General features: G+C 42.8%; 1 protein-coding gene across 28 annotated transcripts in view; it reads left to right on the top strand.

The window, feature by feature from the left end:
* The first annotated feature begins 4,892 nt into the window (after nucleotides 1-4,892).
* Nucleotides 4,893-20,535, top strand: part of nfixb (nuclear factor I/Xb) — a 217,732-nt gene continuing 202,089 nt past the window's right edge. For 8 of the 28 annotated variants that reach the window (XM_078161138.1, XM_078161115.1, XM_078161122.1 and 5 more), the window contains exon 1: nucleotides 4,893-5,517. In XM_078161138.1, coding sequence (XP_078017264.1) covers nucleotides 5,515-5,517 — 3 coding nt within the window. In that variant the 5' untranslated portion in view covers nucleotides 4,893-5,514. The remainder of the gene's footprint in view (nucleotides 5,518-20,535) is intronic. The other 20 variants (XM_078161143.1, XM_078161124.1, XM_078161131.1 and 17 more) reach the window with 3 other exon arrangements.

Raw genomic sequence — 20,535 nt, 5'->3', positions numbered from 1 at the left:
GCATTTATTTGACGGCTGCAGTTACACTGACAATTGAGATTTGACTCACATAATATGGAGCCAGACATAAAATGTTGTTTTTGATTAAACTAATTAAACAGAGAATAAGAAAGTGCACATTAATGCACCATTATTAATAATCTTTTGTTTGTTTGTTTACACGTGTCCATAAAGTAAAAAAAAAAGACGGACCTGACTGAGGTTTCTCCAGATTTTTAATCCATTACATGATAATGAAAAATATCACAAATGAACCTTGTGTCACATCTCAGCATGAGAACTTATTAGGCACATTTTTTATTAACTGCTGCACTTTTTATTGCCCGATATAACTTTGTTCTCATGTGCACTGCTGACTGTGTGGATTTAAATGTAAGCAAAGTCTATCTATCAATCAGACAGTTTTAGTAACTTTGAAAACTGTGATTTTACACACAGAACATGCAGCCAGCCTTAAAAAACATGTTGTTATTGATTAATCTGCTCATAAAGTTAAATAGATCTCCACTGTCAACTGAAAAACACTAAAATCCATTTTAATGCACCGTTATTATTAATCTTTTGTTTGTTTACACATGTCCATAAAATATAAATTAGTACATAAACAACAGGGGTGTGATGAAGAGGGGTCTGATCAGGGTTAATCCATAAAATAATAAAGAAAAATATTACAAAATGGGTACTTGTGTAGTCATGGAAACTCACAGTAGGACCTTATTTTCAGTGCTGAAATATAACGAAGAACATTTTTTATTTTAAGTGCTGCACTAGTCGACAATTTTGAGGTACTTGTAATTTATTTACGTGTTTCCATTTTGAGCTGCTTTACACTTTTCACTGCCCTACATTTATCTGACAGCTGCACTTACACTGAATATTACAGTTTCACAAACACAATATGCAGCCAGCCATAAAAAAAACTACATTACAACTAATTAAAATGATCTCCACCTCAAACAGAGAACATTAAAATGCACTGCAAATGCAAAAGTTTTTTCCTCGTCCACTGTGAGGGTCCGAGGACAGAGACATGTCATATACTGTAAAGCCTCTGAGACAAATTATGATCTGTGATATCGGTCTTTATAGATAAAACTGAAATGATTATTGAAGCTTTGTGATCAGGACAGAATTAACTTTAACTTGAACTATAACTGTTGTTGCCTTCGCCCATGAAATGTGCCATATTTAAAATGTGCCTAGGAGTCAATCTGCTGCCTGACGAGTTTTACTTTTGATTCTCCATGAAGCTCATCATGCTGCTAATATTTGGGTATTTTTTAATGAAGTAAAATTATTTCTCAGAATCTGAAATCTGCTATTGCTGAGTAACTTTGCACTCACAAGGAATTTGGTGGTTTGCTGCATATAAATAAACTCAGTGCAAAAATATAAAGACATTACACAAAATATAATATTAAGAAAAGTTCTAATAGAATATGTAAAAAATATATAAAGTTATTAAAGTGAACAGTTGTGCAAACTATTATCCAGGGGGAGTATTTTTGCCTCTTTTAAGACCTCAAATCTTCCCCCACCACTTCTTATTTTACTTACTTTATCTATATTTTCTCACTTGATTTTTATCCTTTTAATTATTGTTCTAACAGTGTGGCAGTATCAGGAGCATGCAGAGTCTCCCCTCACAGTTTATGCAAACTTTATGCACCTGATGGTTTCTCTTGTTTGCTGCTGGTGCTGAATTTACATCATCTTTACACCTTGATTCAGTATCTTATAATCTGACTGGTGATTTTCTCCAACCTGTCACTGATGTATAAACTCCATGTGAGGATCTCAGCAGCTCCTTGCTCTCAGTCAGTGAGTGCAGGCCTGCAGCAGCAGCAGCAGCAGCAGCAGCAGCAGCCACACGGCTCCAGCCCGCCTCGAACCACCGTGGCACCTCTTGGAAGTTGGCGCAGGTCAAATGCGTCTTAATTCAAACCAAAAAGAAACGAGAGAATGGCCGCGAGTCGGGCCGGTTCCACTGGCCGTGCCAAGGTCAGCATTCCTCGACAGGCCGTTGCCTAGTGGAACTTTTGTTTCACAGTCTGTGTAAACCTCCAGGGAGAGACGGTATATAGGAGAGACCAAAGAAAGGAGTTTGCAAATGAGCGCAAGCTGCTGTTTGGGCGAATATAGGCTGCACGGGCGCACAGACTGTATGGAGAGGTATAGACAGCCAGCACATTTCAGCCTGCAGCGAAGTCCTCAGTGTGAGGTTTGTAGATTTAGACTGAAAAACGTGGAGATCTTAATGACATCAGACCAGTGGCTGGTCAGTTTGTCCCTGTTACAGGCGGCAGGAGCGGGTTTAGAGGATTTGGAGATGCTGTTTTGACGCATGGCCTCGCTCAGGGTCACTGATGTGACACCTTGATCTTTACTCTATTAAATGTGTCTGTAGAATGTTGGCGCGTTCAGAGCATCACAGCCAAATGCTTATAAATAAATCACAATGAATCAAACTTTAATTGATTTCCAAAATATTTTTTTCCAGCTAAAATAAACGGATATGAAAACTCCGAGCATTTAAACGCCTCTAAGCAGATTTAATACAAAGCAGTGATGCGTTCAGGTGCTCAACAAAGGAGAAGTTCAAAGAAAAAGAGGCAGAAATGTTGAGGTCAAACATCAGGTCACGACCCGAATAAAACGAAGCAACTGTCCGAGAAACTCTGCATCATAAATATGAGACATTTATTTATATTACACACAATTTAATTCACTTTTTCAACCTTTATTTTGCATCATGCAGCATTTACCAGCCCGCGTCTTTAACCCGAGATCACACTGCAGTTAAAAGACGAAATAATATAAAACAAGAATGTGGCGTTCACGCGCTCATTTCCAAAAAAATTAGACGCACTTTATCGTGTGATTGTGACGCTGCAGGCCCAGAGACAGTTTGTGGAAAAACAGAGTTTCAGAGTTTGTCTGTGCTGCAGGCCGCTCACACCAGGAGGCCACACACACTCACACACACTCACATTCAGCTGCTTCAATAATTTATCAGACGGGTTTGAAAATGATCCACGACTGAAATATGTCAGAATTTTTAGCTTTAAATTTCCTGCCTGATAATTAGAAATATAATAAAATAAATCAGATTCGTCCTGATGCTTCTGCAGCCTTCTTACACATTTTAAAATCCTCCCAAAAAAGCCTCTGACATCATTTCATTTCTGCCCACTGCCACACAGACTAATTCTGCACAGCCTGTTTCAAATACAAATAAAATACCTGAGGCCTCAACTGGTTAATTGTCGTGTAATTGTTTGTTTTTTAATCATTATTATGTGTTTAAAATCGTTTCAAAACTACGAAGAGTCGCATATTTTGTTGTGTTGGTATTTATTTTAAATGAATTGATGTAGAAAATGTTGTAAAATTAATCTGGAGTTTGTTGTGATGAATTAAAAGGCTGAAATAAATTTAATTACGCATTAATTCACTCTTAGAATAAGGGTGACATGTAGCTGATTGTTTGCAGATGTGTTTGTCTGACACTGATAAATTGGATCTCTCGTTATTGACAAAATAATTTAAACTCCTCCTGTCTTGCTTCAACATTTAAAATATATTTTTTTTATTCCAAAGTGAATCTAAAAAGTGATTTCAGGGCTGCGTCCAGGCGCCATGTTGAGAATGTGCTGCTCTCACTCAGCTGCTTGTCTCTTTAAGGAACAACTCTGACTCCATCCGCTTTTTATTTGTCTGTTTGTAAAGTGATAAAGTTGAACCAATACAGAGTAAATTGGCGGCAGGTGGAATCCATTTTGACAGCGCACATCGTTTTATTGCGTGACGTCCGCAGTTGCGCACTTCCGTCAAGTGCTCCGTTTGCCATAAAAGGTCAAAACGCTACTTTGGTCATTTATTCCTGTGTCCTGAAGGCGTGTCTGCTGAAACTCCATCTGAATATCCAGGACATGATTTAATATTTGTGGTGAATAAATATAGTTTTGGAGCTGCAGCACCTGTTCTTTATAATAACCCGAGCAGAGTGTGATGTGGCTGATGGGAGCCACCAGGCCTGCAGGGTGGAGACGTGTCTGTGCGTAAAGGTGTCACAACTCTCTCAAATCAGGCTGTTGAAAGCTCTCATATATTTCCCCCCGCAGGCATGACATGTAAGAGAGCTGTCCAGTAATTTGCCATGAGATTTAAATCAGCCCTGGATGGCTTCAGCCCGCCTCTTAAAATATAAAATATAAAAAGTAAAATGATGTTTGAGTTTCAGGCTGTTGGAGGTCATATTTTACAAACCGTTTAGCTGACCACACGTGTCTCCTGCTTTCAGGCTGAATATAAAGTTTACAGCTTCCTCTCTTCTTGTGTTTCACACACTCAGAAAAATATTTGGGTTTATCCTAACCTTCCACCGCGGCTGCCTCCCCCACCGCTCCCTAACCTCCGCTCCCTCCCGCCCTCTCCGTCGGCCCCGAGCTGCCCCTACACTTTTGCCGGTGAGAGCTACTAATCCCCTGCGTCCATGGTTTACTCTGAGCCCGTATTTAATTCCTCTAAACCCCCAGCTGCCGCCCTGGTTACTCACTGAACACGACAGACTGTGAGCCGCTCTGGTTATTAATAATTCACCAGCCCTCCGCTCCGCTTCTCCGGCCGCGGCCGCAGGACACCGCACGTCCCCGCCGGTGCGTGCGTGCTGTGTTCTCACTTGTTTCTGTAATTTGGGCAGCTCGGTGTGTCACACAGGCTCTTATCACCTCCGTGCTGTGTGTGCAGCCTATAGGCAGTCCCGGCTGGCCACCAAAAGTCCCGCTACTCTCATCAACTCTGATGCCTCTCATGTTGCGACGTCCGCGCGGCCACATGGCGAGTTCGGTTGCCGCTCTCTCCGCAACTTTCTCCGGACACTGAGGAACAGGTGGGGGTGGGGGGGGAGAGGAAGCACCGAGGAGGAACATTTTCACATCAGCGCAGCCGGAGCATGCACGAGGGGGAAAGCGCGCGGCGTCGTCCCCTCATGCAGGAGCAACAGCTGATTTGGTGAGCGCGTAAGCAGAGAGTGCGAGCTACTTACTGTCGGTGCACAGCCAGACTCCTGCTCTGTCACTCGGGGCTCAGACGGTGACTGTGTCGGTGGCGCAGAGCGCGGCGGCTCGGTGGACATTACGGTACCGGGACAGGCTGGAGAAAGGGACACAGAGCAGCGCGCGCTGACAGACGCTTTTCATGGAAATATCACGAGCTGAGAGCGAACACGAACACCTTGCATGAAGAAGTCGGGAGGCAGAAGACTTGGATTATACAGCTCTGTCCTCCTGTGGACTGAGAGGAGTTGACTGCAAATTACCAACCAAAAAAAAAAATGTTTACCGGGCAGCAGGCCGTGTATTAGGGCTCTTTTGCTTCCGGTATAAGGCCCAGCTGAACAAGAAACCGAGCAGTTTTCTCTCCCACACACTTTTTTTTTTTTTTTTTGGAAGCCGAACTTTTGAGAGTGGAAAATGGGTCTTTGAGAGTGTTGGCACATTTCCCTACACCACAATGGTACGTGCTATGTAAACCAATAATTTGCTCATTTCTGCAGTCAGCTTTCAGATTCATTGTAGTCGTTCATAGATTTAATGATACACAGAGAGAACTTCAGTGGGCTGAGTTATAATTCTTGTGTGTGTTTCTGTTTACTTGTAATGAGTAACAGTCACCAAACAGTGTGCCAAGTCCTCCCACCTACCTGTGTGTGTGTGTGTGTGTGTGTGTGTGTGTGTGTGTGTGTTTTCTGTCACAGTTATTATGGTATTATTTTAAATTAGGAGAGTTTGTCCTGCTGAAATGTTGCGTGCATGTTTAAAGTCATGTTGCTGTTAGGAAAATATAATACACCTTATTTTAATAGTTGCGCGACATGTTGCCAAAATTTGTTTCCAACCTTCTGGCCAAATCAGTGTCCAGCCCTCTCAGTTCAGCGCCCGGTGCCCACCGCCTTCTGCCGTTTCATCCACATGGCGAACATGACTCCCCTCATTGCAGCGCTCTCTGATGTGGGCCCGTCTGTGGACTATTTTTAGCCACGTATATGATACGCGTTATCGCATATCCTACAATGTAGCAGCTAATCAAGAGGCGTCATATAAAAGGTTACATGGTGACACGTGAAGAGCCCCCAGAGCTCGAGTCCCACCTCAAGACAAAGTTCAGCAGAGTTTTGGAAACTTGGCTGTAAGAGGATGGAACTTTTTCTTTGCGCCAGCATTCAATTATCTGCCTTTTTGATTTGTGCGTAATTACGCACAGCGGTTTAGACCAGTTCCTTCATTACGCAGGTGATTTATTTGGGCAATTCCGAGAAATCCCGTGACATCACAAAGCGCAAAGTTTGTGCTGACTGACCCGGGAATCTGCTCACTCTTTTATTTCAACATCTGAGATTTTATTTGTGGTTTCCCTTTAATTTGAAGTTCTTTTCACAAGAGAAACTATTATTGTTTCCCGCTTTATCCCTATTTGCCCATAACAGCATATTTGTTTAAATTGGCAAATGCATTCCCTGTGAGGTTGTGAAAACACACATTTGAATTCAGTGCTTGTAGGTTTCAGAATCAGTAATAAGAAGTCTGTTTTATACAGAATTATGATATATAGCTCACACATCCCTGACCCTCAGATAGATCCTATTTTTGGCACGAAATGAGTCAAGTCAGGCACTAGTTAGGGGAACCTCCCACATACAACCTTGAAGCTGCTTAGATACGAGGAAGGGATCTTATTTGCACATGAATATGGAAGATTATTAGTATGAATAATTATTTGTTTACGAGCATCCTCGCTGACATGGCAGCTGCCCAAGAAGCTCATCAGTAAAAATGATACAGAATTCAGGACAGGCCTCGCATGGGATTATCTCCACTTGTTATTCTCCTACTTATAGCTGCAACTCACCTCTTTTTTTTTTTAAAGCGAAGGATATAGTGTGAATTTGTGCCAAGTATTTCAGTTGCATGTTAGTTAAGTGAGAATGCACTGGAGGCATCTGTCAATCAGTGTCAGTTCGCTCCCTCCCCGAGGCTGATGCTCCGTCTTTGACACACAAATAAACAGTGTGACTCCACCTCTCTGTGGAGACCATCCCTGACACAACAGGTCAGCGGTGTCCCTCAGGGATGCACGATACCAGTAACAGATAATTACCTACTTCTCTTGGCCAATAAGAAAACAAATAGTTTCACATTTTTGTGTTTTAAAAAGAAGTTTATAACCTGTAGTTGATGCACACCTGAGGGTCAGGAAGGCTGAGCTGTGGTGAGCAAACACAAATGATTTAATATTCAGCTCTGACCGAACCAAATCTGACATCACCACTAAACTAGAACTAGAAAGCCTTTAATGTGACTGCACAGGGATACAACCAAATGACTTGTGACACTCGAGTGATGCATTCCAACAAAGAACATAAAAACACAAGACCCAGGACATTCAGAGAGGATAAAAATGCAATAAATAAATAAATGTTAAAGTATTTAAAGTGCAGCAGGGAGCTTCGTGGATGGCAGCACGGCAGTAGTAAACATTATTTGATTTTTGTTGTATTTAGTGTGCTGATGGCTGCGGGACAGAAACTGTGAGTCTGGTGTCTGTTAACAGAAACAGAAACAAACCACAGTTCTGACTTTTCAAACGGTCATTTATTCTTTTATTTATTTTTTGTAGTGTACATCAGAAAACTTCACAAGTGTTTTGCCTGAGAATTCAGATTAAATGCTTTGACATAATCAGATGTGTCAACTTATTACATGTAGTTGAAGTCCCTCAATAAAACAAAAAAGACTGTCAGGGTTCCCACACATTTATACCTATGGATTTTCAAAACTTCTCCACAATTTTTCAGTAATATTTCCTCCAATTTCCATGACTTTATTTAAGGAGTTTAAAATGAGCAGGCCTGTACTGCCAACACATCCTCACTGTGACTTTATCCTGGAGACGTGTTTGGAACCATGTGAACTTTGCGTGAACATTTTTAAGGTGTCCCCCTCGTGTTTCTTTTCCTAAACCTCAGTAACTTTATGTTAATTATTTAACTATACGTTAAGCAAGGCTAAGCAGCTTAATTCCAGGTAATAATACTTTATGTGATAGGTGTGGTTTCTCACTGGCCAATATACTCATATGTTTTTCTTCAGCCCTTTTTAAACAGGAGTTGTGCAAATTAGCAGGAAAGCCCAATCAGTGTTTTTTCAGCATTGGCAGTATAAAAACAAAATCAGGGAGTGCAGCAAAATGCCGCCTACCTACTTTTGTTTATACAGAATGTGCCTTTTTCGGGGCAATGGGGGGCGTGAGCAAGTAACAAAACGTGTAGCTCAGCGTGTGACGTAAACAGTGACGTGGGAGGGAAGCCACGGCTGGTCAGTCCTTCGGCGATTCTCTCATAAGTCGGCCCGTTCTTCACCGTCCCCGTCATCTGACGGTTAATGGCCTCTTCGTTTGCGAGGTCAAGGAGGGCGCGCAATTCCTTGTCTCCCCAGTTGCTCATCTTTACAGTGTCTGTCAGGTTTGTGTTTCCCTCTTGCTACTAGCTGCTCGCTAATTCCTGCTATCAGCTGTTTCCTGTTTATCCACCGCCAGTGGCTCGCACGTGCAGCGTCATCAACAGCTCCTCCCACAAGTCATCAACAGCTCCTCCCACAAGTCATCAACAGCCCCTCCTGCGGCACAGTGCTGCCTTGTTCTTTTTAAACCAAAAAAACAAAACCACCAATATGTCTACCCTACGAGGCGGAAAATTGGGCACCTCGGATCAACTGACCAATCCGGCTCTGTGTGTCTAAACGCTCACAGCTTGCCGGCAAAACGGCCCAACATTCACTGAAAATCTGGCAGTGTAAAAGGGGCTACAGTCTAAAATTAGCAGAGTTTTGGTCTTCTTTCTTAATTAACTTAAGTAAAGTCCTTAATGTCACTCTTGAACCCCTTGGCTACCTTGCACCGGTCAGTCTCTCTAAGAAACACTCAGATGTTGTTGCTTTTGCTTCGCTCATTTCCTGCAGGCATGTTTCGTTACATTGGAAAAGCCCCAAACCCAGGACGTATAGGTTGTCTGTGAATAAGCAAAGTGCTAATGTCGCTAATTTTACTTGTTCTTTGGACATTCCCGCCGCCAACTAGCTATGCCCAATGTCTACGCATCAGATCGGCACATACAGGAACTTCGCAAACATCACAGCGCCTTTTCTAGTCCAGTAGGTGTAACTGCAGCTGGAGCAGCAACGTGACTCCCACAGCTTAACCTACACGTTAGTCCACGATCAGCCCCCTTTGCTCCTTGGCCCGGAATCAGAAGTCCAGATGAAACTGCTAAGTTAGCAATTAGCTAGCTATGAGGTGTTTCGTTAAAAGAGAGATGGGTGAGGTTAGGATAAGGGTAATTGGAAGGGTTACATCTTGTTTCTTATGAAGTGACTCACGTGTTTTATGAATTAGCCATTTAGTTGCGGATGCAGTTTGTTGGAACTGTGTAACAGCTCAGCTTTGGATTTTAGTTGCTGCTGTTGTGTTAGCTCAAGCTAATCGGGTGACATTGAACTTATTGTTAGTCGAGAAGGCAGCAGCCTTGGGTACGGTCCTTTAGCGCTGCGTCTACCCAGTGTAATGGCAGCAACAGAAAGGGATCAGACCCTCGGCACAATCATGTTGTCTTCCTTTAAAACTGTGAAAATCATTCACACCAGCGACAACATGTTTGGCTCTCTAGTTAGCATGCTGCACTGTCGCTTCTGCTCTTCTTCTTCTTCTCTGTGTGTATTTTGGCCGTGTAGATGAAGTAAACAAAAGCAGTCTGGCTTTGTATTATTGGCTCTATTTATCGGCTGTAATTTTATAATCATAATAATAAATAACAACATAAATCTACCAATGTCGGCCGATGGTATCAGAGTATGTGTCCCTGATGTTTTTTAAATATGTTAGAAAGCAAAAAGGAAATGTGACCCATCATTGTGAAGCTGGAAACATTAAGTTTGCTCCAAAATCATAGTTTACATATTTATTACACCTTGATGATAAGAATATCAGTCACGTTTTAAATATATTAAAAGTCTCTGATGGTCAGCGTGTGTGATGTACAGTAAAGGAGCATAAGAAACAAATACAGTAATCACTGAGTGCTGTGTAAATAGTTGGGGTAATTGTATCCCGCACTGTGTGTGTGTGTGTGTGTGTGTGTGTGCAGCCCGCCACATGACGATCAGACAAGCGGTTTTCCAGCCTTGTGTGATCTCCCTCTTGGCTGTCGCTGCCAGTGATGTCATCCCTCACTGTATACAGAATATTATGCCATTATGTTTGTCCTGGCCTCGACTTTTCCCTGGAAAAATAAATAAGGCTTCAAGCGGGCCACGAGAGCTTATGTGGTGTGTAAGCTTGTGCCGTAGTTTAAAGATGGAAACTCTGATATACGCTCAAACAGCGTAAATATTAGGATAGTGAGCTCTGATGGGTTTGTCAGGTTGATTGGTTTTTAAGCAGTTGTAGCTATTGTAGCGTGATTTAGCCAAGTGGCTGTGGAGGACACATGGAGGGGCGCGATCATGTGACGGGGTCTTTGATGTGAAATTCATGTTGCGTTCATTGAATCAAAAGAAAAAGAAAAAGTGTCACTTCCGACAGTCAAAGAGTGAAAGAGTCGTGAGCCTGAATCGTTTGCGTGTCTTATTAAAGATATAACATGCACCTTTTCAGCATTAAAATATCCAAAAACAACGACACCAATGTTTTATATTTTGTTGAATTGTGTACTTATAATATCCCAAACGTTTTGAACAATGTTCAAACCCACAGATTTGGTCACCGTCACCTCTCAGTAGCGTCATGTCCCCTTACACATGCATCAGACTTGTTGTTGTCGTCTGCCAGAAGCTGTTATAAATTGACTTTTTATCCAGTTTTATGATAAACTTTTTCAGATGTTTTTTATGATGACGGATTTTAGTCGTCAGACGACTGGATCTGAAGTTATCAGAGAAACAAGCTGAGCAAACGTTAGCAGCAACTCAGCTCCAGCTCCTGCTGTGCTGAACAGCATCTGACAAACGCTGATTTTTGACATTAAACTGTTTTATTCAGTGTTTTTACTGGTTTAAATCACCTGGACAGTTTGTTTTGGAGAGGAGGAGACGTTTGCGGATAATTCGTCTCACAGTAAAATCCTCCCCAACGTATGGATCTTAAGTTATCAGAGAAACAAGCTGAGCAAATGATAGGCTGCTGTCAGCCCTAGAGTGGTCTCCTTTGGTCTGAATCAGGGACTCATGTTGTTCCAAAGTTGTATAATTGCCTAGAGTTGGTTCGTGTTCTCACGGCAGCATTTACAAGAGGACCAGATCAAATGCCTTGTGTGAGAAAGCTGCTCTTGATTGGTCAGAATTTCCATGTGGGAAAAATCCAGGAAGTAAAGCAAACGTTGAAGAAGAGTACACTTGCAAGATAAATGTGACACTTTCTAATGTCACAATGGAGGGACAACTACGCAGGTTGATTTTAGCGCTGCTCATCGTGGACTATATTGCTGTCATTGTTCATTTTAGTCAAACCATACAGTTTGAACTGAAGTGTTGTTACTGGTTTAAATCACCTTGTCTGTTTGTTTTGGTGATGAAGAAACCTCTGTGGATAATTTGGCTCCCGGTAAAAACCTCCGGAACAACAAACTCTGAATGAATCTGAACCAGGAGAAACTGATTTTTAACTGATTGAGAGAATTCCATTTTGTATGTTTCAATGCCGAGTAACTGGTAAGGCTGAAACAACAGACTTAAAGGAGCACTCCAGTTATTTAGTGGTGCACTGTGTGTAAAATTGGTGGACTTATGAGAGACAGATTGAAAAAACGAATGATCAAAATCAAAGCAGCAGAGGTTGAGATATCAAGTCAAGCTTCACAATACTGGATCTTACAATTCCCATGATGCAACTCAACAGCATTTGAGGTTTCTGATTAGAATATATCTCTGTGTTCACATGCGTAGTCGTAGTCTCCGTGATCAATAAACAGACCTTTTTATGAATGTAGGATCAGTGAAATGCCCTTTTAATTTTCAGGTTCATGAGCGTAAGATGTCTATAATGAAAAAAATCATCATGAGCACACTTTACATTGTCCAGGCCAACATAAACACAAAAGTTAATAGGCAGCTTAATACTCTTCTTGATTTTATTTGCCAATATTCCATGTCAGCCCTCTTCAGAGTCACCTTGAAACATTTGTAAAATAAAGTATTAATTAAAACAGACTCTCAAAGGGAAGAAAGTTGAGTGATACCTCTTCTAATGGAGAATTTAAAAGGGTCATTTTAAATCAAAAGTACTGGGATGATTTTGTTAGTGGAGAGCACTTTGTGCCACATGAGCGCAGCAGCGTGCCTTTTGCAGCATGTCATCATGATACAACCAAATCGCTAGAATAAATATTACGTTACATTTGCACATTATGTAGAGGTTCGTTTAAATTCACATTCCCTCACATTTAAACAGTGCATTGGTGAACATATGGTTAGACTAAGGAACAAAAACAACTTGGTTGGTTACAGGAAAAGATCATGTTTTTGCTTAAAAAATCCAGTATTAGAGGCATAATCTCAGCAGGGAACATAGCAATGTCTTGGTAAAAAAACTTTTCGTGGCACAATTCCTACTGGAAAACAGCCCCGTGATCCTTAAAAACACAGATGTTTGGGGGCTGAAAAGGAGCTGGAAAAACAGCCACAGGCGGTTAAGAAATACCAATGTTTAGGTGCCAAAAAGCTACAAGAAACACAGCGATGACTTGCTTAAGAAACCCGTGTTTGGAGACTAAAAAGTCACTGAAAAAAACATACATTGGTTGCTTGAAAACACTCAAATTTCAAGGCTAAAAAGCAGCTGGAAAAACAGCCACAATTTGCCAAGAGACACTTATGAATGAGGGCTAAAAAGCTAAAAATGCAGCAATGACTCGCTCAAAAACACCCCTGTTTGGATGCTAAAAAGCAGCTGGAATAATGTCCACAGGTTGCTAAACAACTCCCACATTTCAGACCTAAAAATCAGTGGGAAAGCAGTCACGAGTTGCTAAAAACCACCCACGGATGAGGGTTAGAAAGCTGCTGGAAAAACAGCCATGGGTCACTAAAAGACACCCACATTTAGGGGCTAAAAAGCTGCTGGAAAAACAGCCATGGGTCACTAAAAGACACCCACATCTGGGGGCTAAAAAGCTGCTGGAAAAACAGCCATGAGTCACTAAAAGACACCCATGTTTAGGGGCTAAAAAGCTACTGGAAAAACAGCCATAGGTCACTAAAAGACACCCATGTTTAGGGGCTAAAAAGCTGCTGGAAAAACAGCCATGAGTCACTAAAAGACACCCATGTTTAGGGGCTAAAAAGCTGCTGGAAAAACAGCCATAGGTCACTAAAAGACACCCATGTTTAGGGGCTAAAAAGCTGCTGGAAAAACAGCCATAGGTCACTAAAAGACACCCATGTTTAGGGGCTAAAAAGCTGCTGGAAAAACAGCCATAGGTCACTAAAAGACACCCACATCTGGGGGCTAAAAAGCTGCTGGAAAAACAGCCATGAGTCACTAAAAGACACCCACATCTGGGAGCTAAAAAGCTGCTGGAAAAACAGCCATGAGTCACTAAAAGACACCCACATCTGGGAGCTAAAAAGCTGCTGGAAAAACAGCCATGAGTCACTAAAAGACACCCACATCTGGGGGCTAAAAAGCTGCTGGAAAAACAGCCATGGGTCACTAAAAGACACCCACATTTGGAAGCTAAAAAGCTGCTGGAAAAACAGTCATGGGTCACTAAAAGACACCCACATCTGGGGACTAAAACGCTGCTGGAAAAACAGCCACGAGTCACTAAAAGACACCCACATCTGGGGGCTAAAAAGCTGCTGGAAAAACAGCCATGAGTCACTAAAAGACACCCACATCTGGGGGCTAAAAAGCTGCTGGAAAAACAGCCATGAGTCACTTAAAGACACCCACATCTGGGGGCTAAAAAGCTGCTGGAAAAACAGTCATAGGTCACTAAAAGACACCCACATCTGGGGGCTAAAAAGCTGCTGGAAAAACAGCCATGAGTCACTAAAAGACACCCACATCTGGGGGCTAAAAAGCTGCTGGAAAAACAGCCATGAGTCACTAAAAGACACCCACATCTGGGAGCTAAAAAGCTGCTGGAAAAACAGCCATGAGTCACTTAAAGACACCCACATCTGGGGGCTAAAAAGCTGCTGGAAAAACAGCCATGAGTCACTAAAAGACACCCACATCTGGGAGCTAAAAAGCTGCTGGAAAAACAGCCATGAGTCACTAAAAGACACCCACATCTGGGAGCTAAAAAGCTGCTGGAAAAACAGCCATGAGTCACTTAAAGACACCCACATCTGGGGGCTAAAAAGCTGCTGGAAAAACAGCCATGAGTCACTAAAAGACACCCACATCTGGGAGCTATAAAGCTGCTGGAAAAACAGCCATGGGTCACTAAAAGACACCCACATTTGGAAGCTAAAAAGCTGCTGGAAAAACAGCCATGGGTCACTAAAAGACACCCATATTTAGGGGCTAAAAAGCTGCTGGAAAAACAGCCATGGGTCGCTAAAAGACACCCATATTTGGGGGGCTAAATATCCGCTGGAAAAACAGCCACAGGTTGCAAAGAGACACCCGCTTTTGGGGGCTAAAAAGCAGCTGGAAAAACAACAATGGGTTGCTAAAATACAGCCACTTTTTGGGGCTAAGAAGCTGCTGGAAAAACAGCCATGGGTCACTAAAAGACACCCACATTTGGGGCTAAAAAGCTGCTGGAAAAACAGTCATGGGTCACCAAAAGACACCCACATCTGGGGGCTAAAAACCTGCTGGAAAAACAGCCATGAGTCACTAAAAGATACCCACATTTAGGGGCTAAAAAGCTGCTGGTAAAACAGCCATAGGTCACTAAAAGACACCCACATTTGGGGCTAAAAAGCTGCTGGAAAAACAGCCATGAGTCACTAAAAGACACCCACATTTAGGGGCTAAAAAGCTGCTGGTAAAACAGCCATGGGTCACTAAAAGACACCCACATTTGGGGCTAAAAAGCTGCTGGAAAAACAGTCATGGGTCACCAAAAGACACCCACATCTGGGGGCTAAAAAGCTGCTGGAAAAACAGCCATGAGTCACTAAAAGACACCCACGTTTAGGGGCTAAAAAGCTGCTGGAAAAACAGCCATGGGTCACTAAAAGACACCCATATTTAGGGGCTAAATATCCGCTGGAAAAACAGCCACAGGTTGCAAAGAGACACCCGCTTTTAGGGGCTAAAAAGCTGCTGGAAAAACAACAATGGGTTGCTAAAATACAGCCACTTTTTGGGGCTAAGAAGCTGCTGTAAAAACAGCCATGGGTGACTAAAAGACACCCACATCTGGGGGCTAAAAAGCTGCTGGAAAAACAGCCATGAGTCACTAAAAGACACCCACATTTAGGGGCTAAAAAGCTGCTGGTAAAACAGCCATGGGTCACTAAAAGACACCCACATTTGGGGCTAAAAAGCTGCTGGAAAAACAGTCATGGGTCACCAAAAGACACCCACATCTGGGGGCTAAAAAGCTGCTGGAAAAACAGCCATGAGTCACTAAAAGACACCCACGTTTAGGGGCTAAAAAGCTGCTGGAAAAACAGCCATGGGTCACTAAAAGACACCCATATTTAGGGGCTAAATATCCGCTGGAAAAACAGCCACAGGTTGCAAAGAGACACCCGCTTTTAGGGGCTAAAAAGCTGCTGGAAAAACAACAATGGGTTGCTAAAATACAGCCACTTTTTGGGGCTAAGAAGCTGCTGTAAAAACAGCCATGGGTGACTAAAAGACACCCACATCTGGGGGCTAAAAAGCTGCTGGTAAAACAGCCATGGGTCACTAAAAGACACCCACATTTGGGGGCTAAAAAGCTGCTGGAAAAACAGCCATGGGTCACTAAAAGACACCCACATTTGGGGGCTAAAAAGCTGCTGGAAAAACAGCCATGGGTCACTAAAAGACACCCACATTTGGGGGCTAAAAAGCTGCTGGAAAAACAGCCATGGGTCGCTAAAAGACACCCACGTTTAGGGGCTAAAAAGCTGCTGGAAAAACAGCCATAGGTTGCTAAAAGACACCCATATTTGGGGGGCTAAAAATCCGCTGGAAAAACAGCCACAGGTTGCAAAGAGACACCCGCTGTTTGGGGCTGAAAAGCTGCTGGAAAAACAGCCATGGGTCGCTAAAAGACACCCATATTTGGGGGGCTAAATATCCGCTGGAAAAACAGCCACAGGTTGCAAAGAGACACCCGCTTTTGGGGGCTAAAAAGCTGCTGGAAAAACAGCCATGGGTCACTAAAAGACACCCACATTTGGGGGGCTAAATATCCGCTGGAAAACCAGCCATGGGTGACTAAAAGACACCCACATCTGGGGGCTAAAAAGCTGCTGGAAAACCAGCCATGGGTCGCTAAAAGACACCCACATTTAGGGGCTAAAAAGCTACTGGAAAAACAGCCATGGGTCGCTAAAAGACTCCCCATTTAGGGGCTAAAAATCCGCTGGAAAAACAGCCATGGGTCGCTAAAAGACACCCACATTTAGGGGCTAAAAAGCTGCTGGAAAAACAGCCATAGGTTGCTAAAAGACACCCATATTTGGGGGGCTAAAAATCCGCTGGAAAACCAGCCATGGGTGACTAAAAGACACCCACATTTAGGGGCTAAAAAGCTGCTGGAAAACCAGCCATGGGTCGCTAAAAGACACCCACATTTAGGGGCTAAAAAGCTACTGGAAAAACAGCCATGGGTCGCTAAAAGACTCCCCATTTAGGGGCTAAAAATCCGCTGGAAAAACAGCCATGGGTCGCTAAAAGACACCCACATTTGGGGGCTAAAAAGCTGCTGGAAAAACAGCCATGAGTCACTAAAAGACACCCATATTTAGGGGCTAAAAAGCTGCTGGAAAAACAGCCATGGGTCGCTAAAAGACACCCATATTTAGGGGCTAAAAAGCTGCTGGAAAAACAGCCATGGGTCGCTAAAAGACACCCACATTTAGGGGCTAAAAAGCTGCTGGAAAAACAGCCATGGGTCGCTAAAAGACACCCACATTTAGGGGCTAAAAAGCTGCTGGAAAAACAGCCATGAGTCACTAAAAGACACCCATATTTTGGGGGCTGAAAAGCTGCTGGAACACCCGTGTTTTAGGACCAAAAAGACACTGGAAAACCAGCCATGGGTCGCTAAAATACAGCCACTTTTGGGGGCTAAAAGGCAGCCAGAAAAACAGCCATGAGTCACTAAAAACCATCCATGTTTGGGGCCAAACAGCAGCTGGAAAACCAGAGATGACTCACTAAAAACTACCTATTTTTTTGTTTGTTGGTCTGGAACACTGATCTGCAGCTTGACAGGATGTCACACCAGCCACCATCCCCTCCACATCCAGATGACAAAGTCAACTCATATACTGTGTCATTTTATAAACGTCGATATGATACATATGAAACGTACAAATCTAATGTATTTGTGGTTTGCAGAAATGTACAACGCCAACATTTTCTTGTGGCGACTGGGCTGACTGACTTCTGTTAGTGAGAACTGAAAATGTATAAAAGTGAAAAGAAACACAGGAGTATGTAATTTCACCTGTTCCCAGCGCAGTTTCAGAGTTTTCTTTAAACAAGTGAATAAATGTTGAGAGCAGACGCATGAGGTCTGACGATAATTTGACTTCAGATCAGATTAGTTTGCTTTGGAAGCGACTCGATTTCTTTGACTCGTCTCAAGGAAACTACAACGCTGAGACTTTGACATGGATATTTTTTGCAGCGTCTCATCAAGCTCAGGCTGATCACATTACACTCCTAACTCTTCCATCTCATTTCTAACCCTGCCTCAATTACTTTATCAAGACTTAACCCTCACATTAATTGGTTTCACAAGACACCCCAGACTGCACACCAGCTGTGTAACCGAGTAATTTGAATCTACTTAATTTGGGAAGGTGTTGGTATCTTCTGCCTTCTGAGTTTAATTTGGAAAAAAAAAATCACAACAACAATACATGTATTTTCTCTCTTCGCTCTCGTCTTTAGGGCCTTAATGAGGAATTAGAGCCAATAGCATTATTCATTAAACAGAGCTTGCCAGCTATTTATCACTGTAACAATATTAGCATATTTGTTTAAATTTTCAACACTTTTTTTTCCAGCATTCGTAACCAGGTTTAGCATTTTTAATAATCTGGCATCGAATGCATCGTACCAAATTGAATGCTGAAAAAGAACCAGTGGCAAGCCCCAGAAACATACTAAAAATCCTTTATAAACACACACACACACACACACACACGCTCCTCTAATTACCGCCTCCCCTGCTCCCTGTCTTGTTCCTCACCTCCTGAGATGCAGGTGTAAAATATCACATTTTTCCAGCATTCTCCCTGAGGTGGCGCTGGCTTGGACTCACACAACGTAAATTTCCCCTTTCATATTCCCCCACACATTTTTTTCTACAAACAAGTTCCCCCTCCCATCCCTCCCTCGCTTTGATGTGCCTGCCACATCTGCATAGGTTTGTTAGCTCGTTACCAGGTGAAGAATGAGGATACAATTAAGGCTGAATGAAGCGGGGCTGGGTAGGACGTCAGTTATGTTCTGCAGCAGAAGAGAAGAAAAGTCTCTGATGCTCCAGAACTCACAGAGTCGACGCCGCGGATGATCAGGACGCTGCGGTGGTTGTTAATCAGTGACTGTGAGGATACCTGCGTGCCATGGATTGTTGTGTGTCCAGAGACATGCTGGTTTCTGTGTGTCTGTGTAGGATAGACAGGGGGCCGTCAACACATTCTCACTCCGACCTCATCACATATTGACGTTTGGTCATACAAGGCGATATATGACGTGCAAGGTACCCTGGGTGTGTTGGTTGTTGATGTGAAGGGCGTTGGTGTCTGACGCCGGACGTCACTGACCAAGCGCTGGTATTCGACAACTTCGGCAAGACTGGGTTGTATATGTGCTCTCATACAATGGTCCCTAACTGGTCCAGATTCCTCCTTACTCATTAGTGCAGGTTAACACACTCAGTGTCATACTTGCGTTTGGCCATGTCGTCAAGACAGCACTTAAAAGTAAAAGCTTTGTGCCAGAAATTTACTGTACTGCAAACTAACGTCTGTGTTTTTACAAACCTGACATGTTTGCAAGTCTCATGCGGTCCATTCAGAATGGACCCGCGACCCAACAGTTGCGAACCACTGATCTAATATATCCAGTGTCATTACAAACAGGCAACTCGATCACCCACCATCTGATCTGACTTACTGCATGTACATCAGGAGGATGTAGAGAGCAGCTGAGGTACTGTAGAGATTAAAATTCACACTCAGGCAGCAGGATGCTCATCAGGCCACTCTGCATGACTGCGAGAATACATTGGACAACAGCGTATCCTCATACAACGATTCATATGATATCCTATGAATTAGCGCCCCACAAATGATGTTACATCCTTTACATCAAGTCATTAATGTAGAGTTACGGAGGTTACGTGTAGGCAGTAGGGTTGCAATGGTTTAACAGTTTAAAGGTAAACAATGGTATTGAAGTTGACGGTTATCGTACTGTGTACATTTGCTTAGCTACGATATTGGAAAAAAAAATGCAACTGGACAGAAAATCTTTATTTAATCTTCATTTTAGTTATTTTCAAGAGTGAGACTTTTTACACAAACTTTCATTGGTTTCAAGTTTCAAATATAGTGATAAGACGTTTGTTCAACCAAAAATAACCCTTCAGTTTAAATTTATTTTAAGGGTCATTCTGACTGATAATTATATTCTGTGATACCGTGGAGCCGTGAAACCGCAATTTTTTCCGAGACAATTACCACGCTGTAAAAATCTCATACTGTTGCGACCATAGAAGGCAGGTAAAGTTACTGTGGTTAGGGTTAGAAAGAAAAAACATGGTGAGAACCAACCTTAAAAATGACTTAAAGTTCCCACAGTTCCAAAAACCACTCTCCTGGAGAAAGTCCTTTGTTTTGTGACCCATCCACCATCCCAACCTCCTACCACATGGGACTGCTTCCTTGTTTATTCTTTACTCCTGGCAGCACATTGGTCACTTTGTTACAGCCTTTCAAAATACGGGAACTGCCCATTGTTCTGACCATATTAAACTCATTGTTCCCAAGTCCTGTTGTTCCAAAATCATCATGATGCCCTGTGGTTAAGGTCTGGTTAGGTTTAGGCACAAAAACCACTTGGTTAGGGTCAGGAAAAGATCATGGTGTGGGTTAAAATGAAAAAGAAAGTGACAAACACATAAGCTGTGAGCCTGCTTTGCCTCAAGCCTTTCCCAGCTGACCCAGAGCCGGTCGCAGCACACCATCAAGGCAGAAATACGCCCACCGGGAGCCGTTCAGCACCGCGGACCGTCGGACCAATGGGCTGTCGGACCAATGACATGGACCCCTGTATAATACACAAATTACTGGCTCA

This window comes from Epinephelus lanceolatus, chromosome 18, assembly GCF_041903045.1.
Source record: "Epinephelus lanceolatus isolate andai-2023 chromosome 18, ASM4190304v1, whole genome shotgun sequence".
In the NCBI taxonomy this organism is placed as follows: Eukaryota; Metazoa; Chordata; class Actinopteri; order Perciformes; family Serranidae; genus Epinephelus; species Epinephelus lanceolatus.
This window is presented reverse-complemented; position numbering and strand designations above follow the sequence as displayed.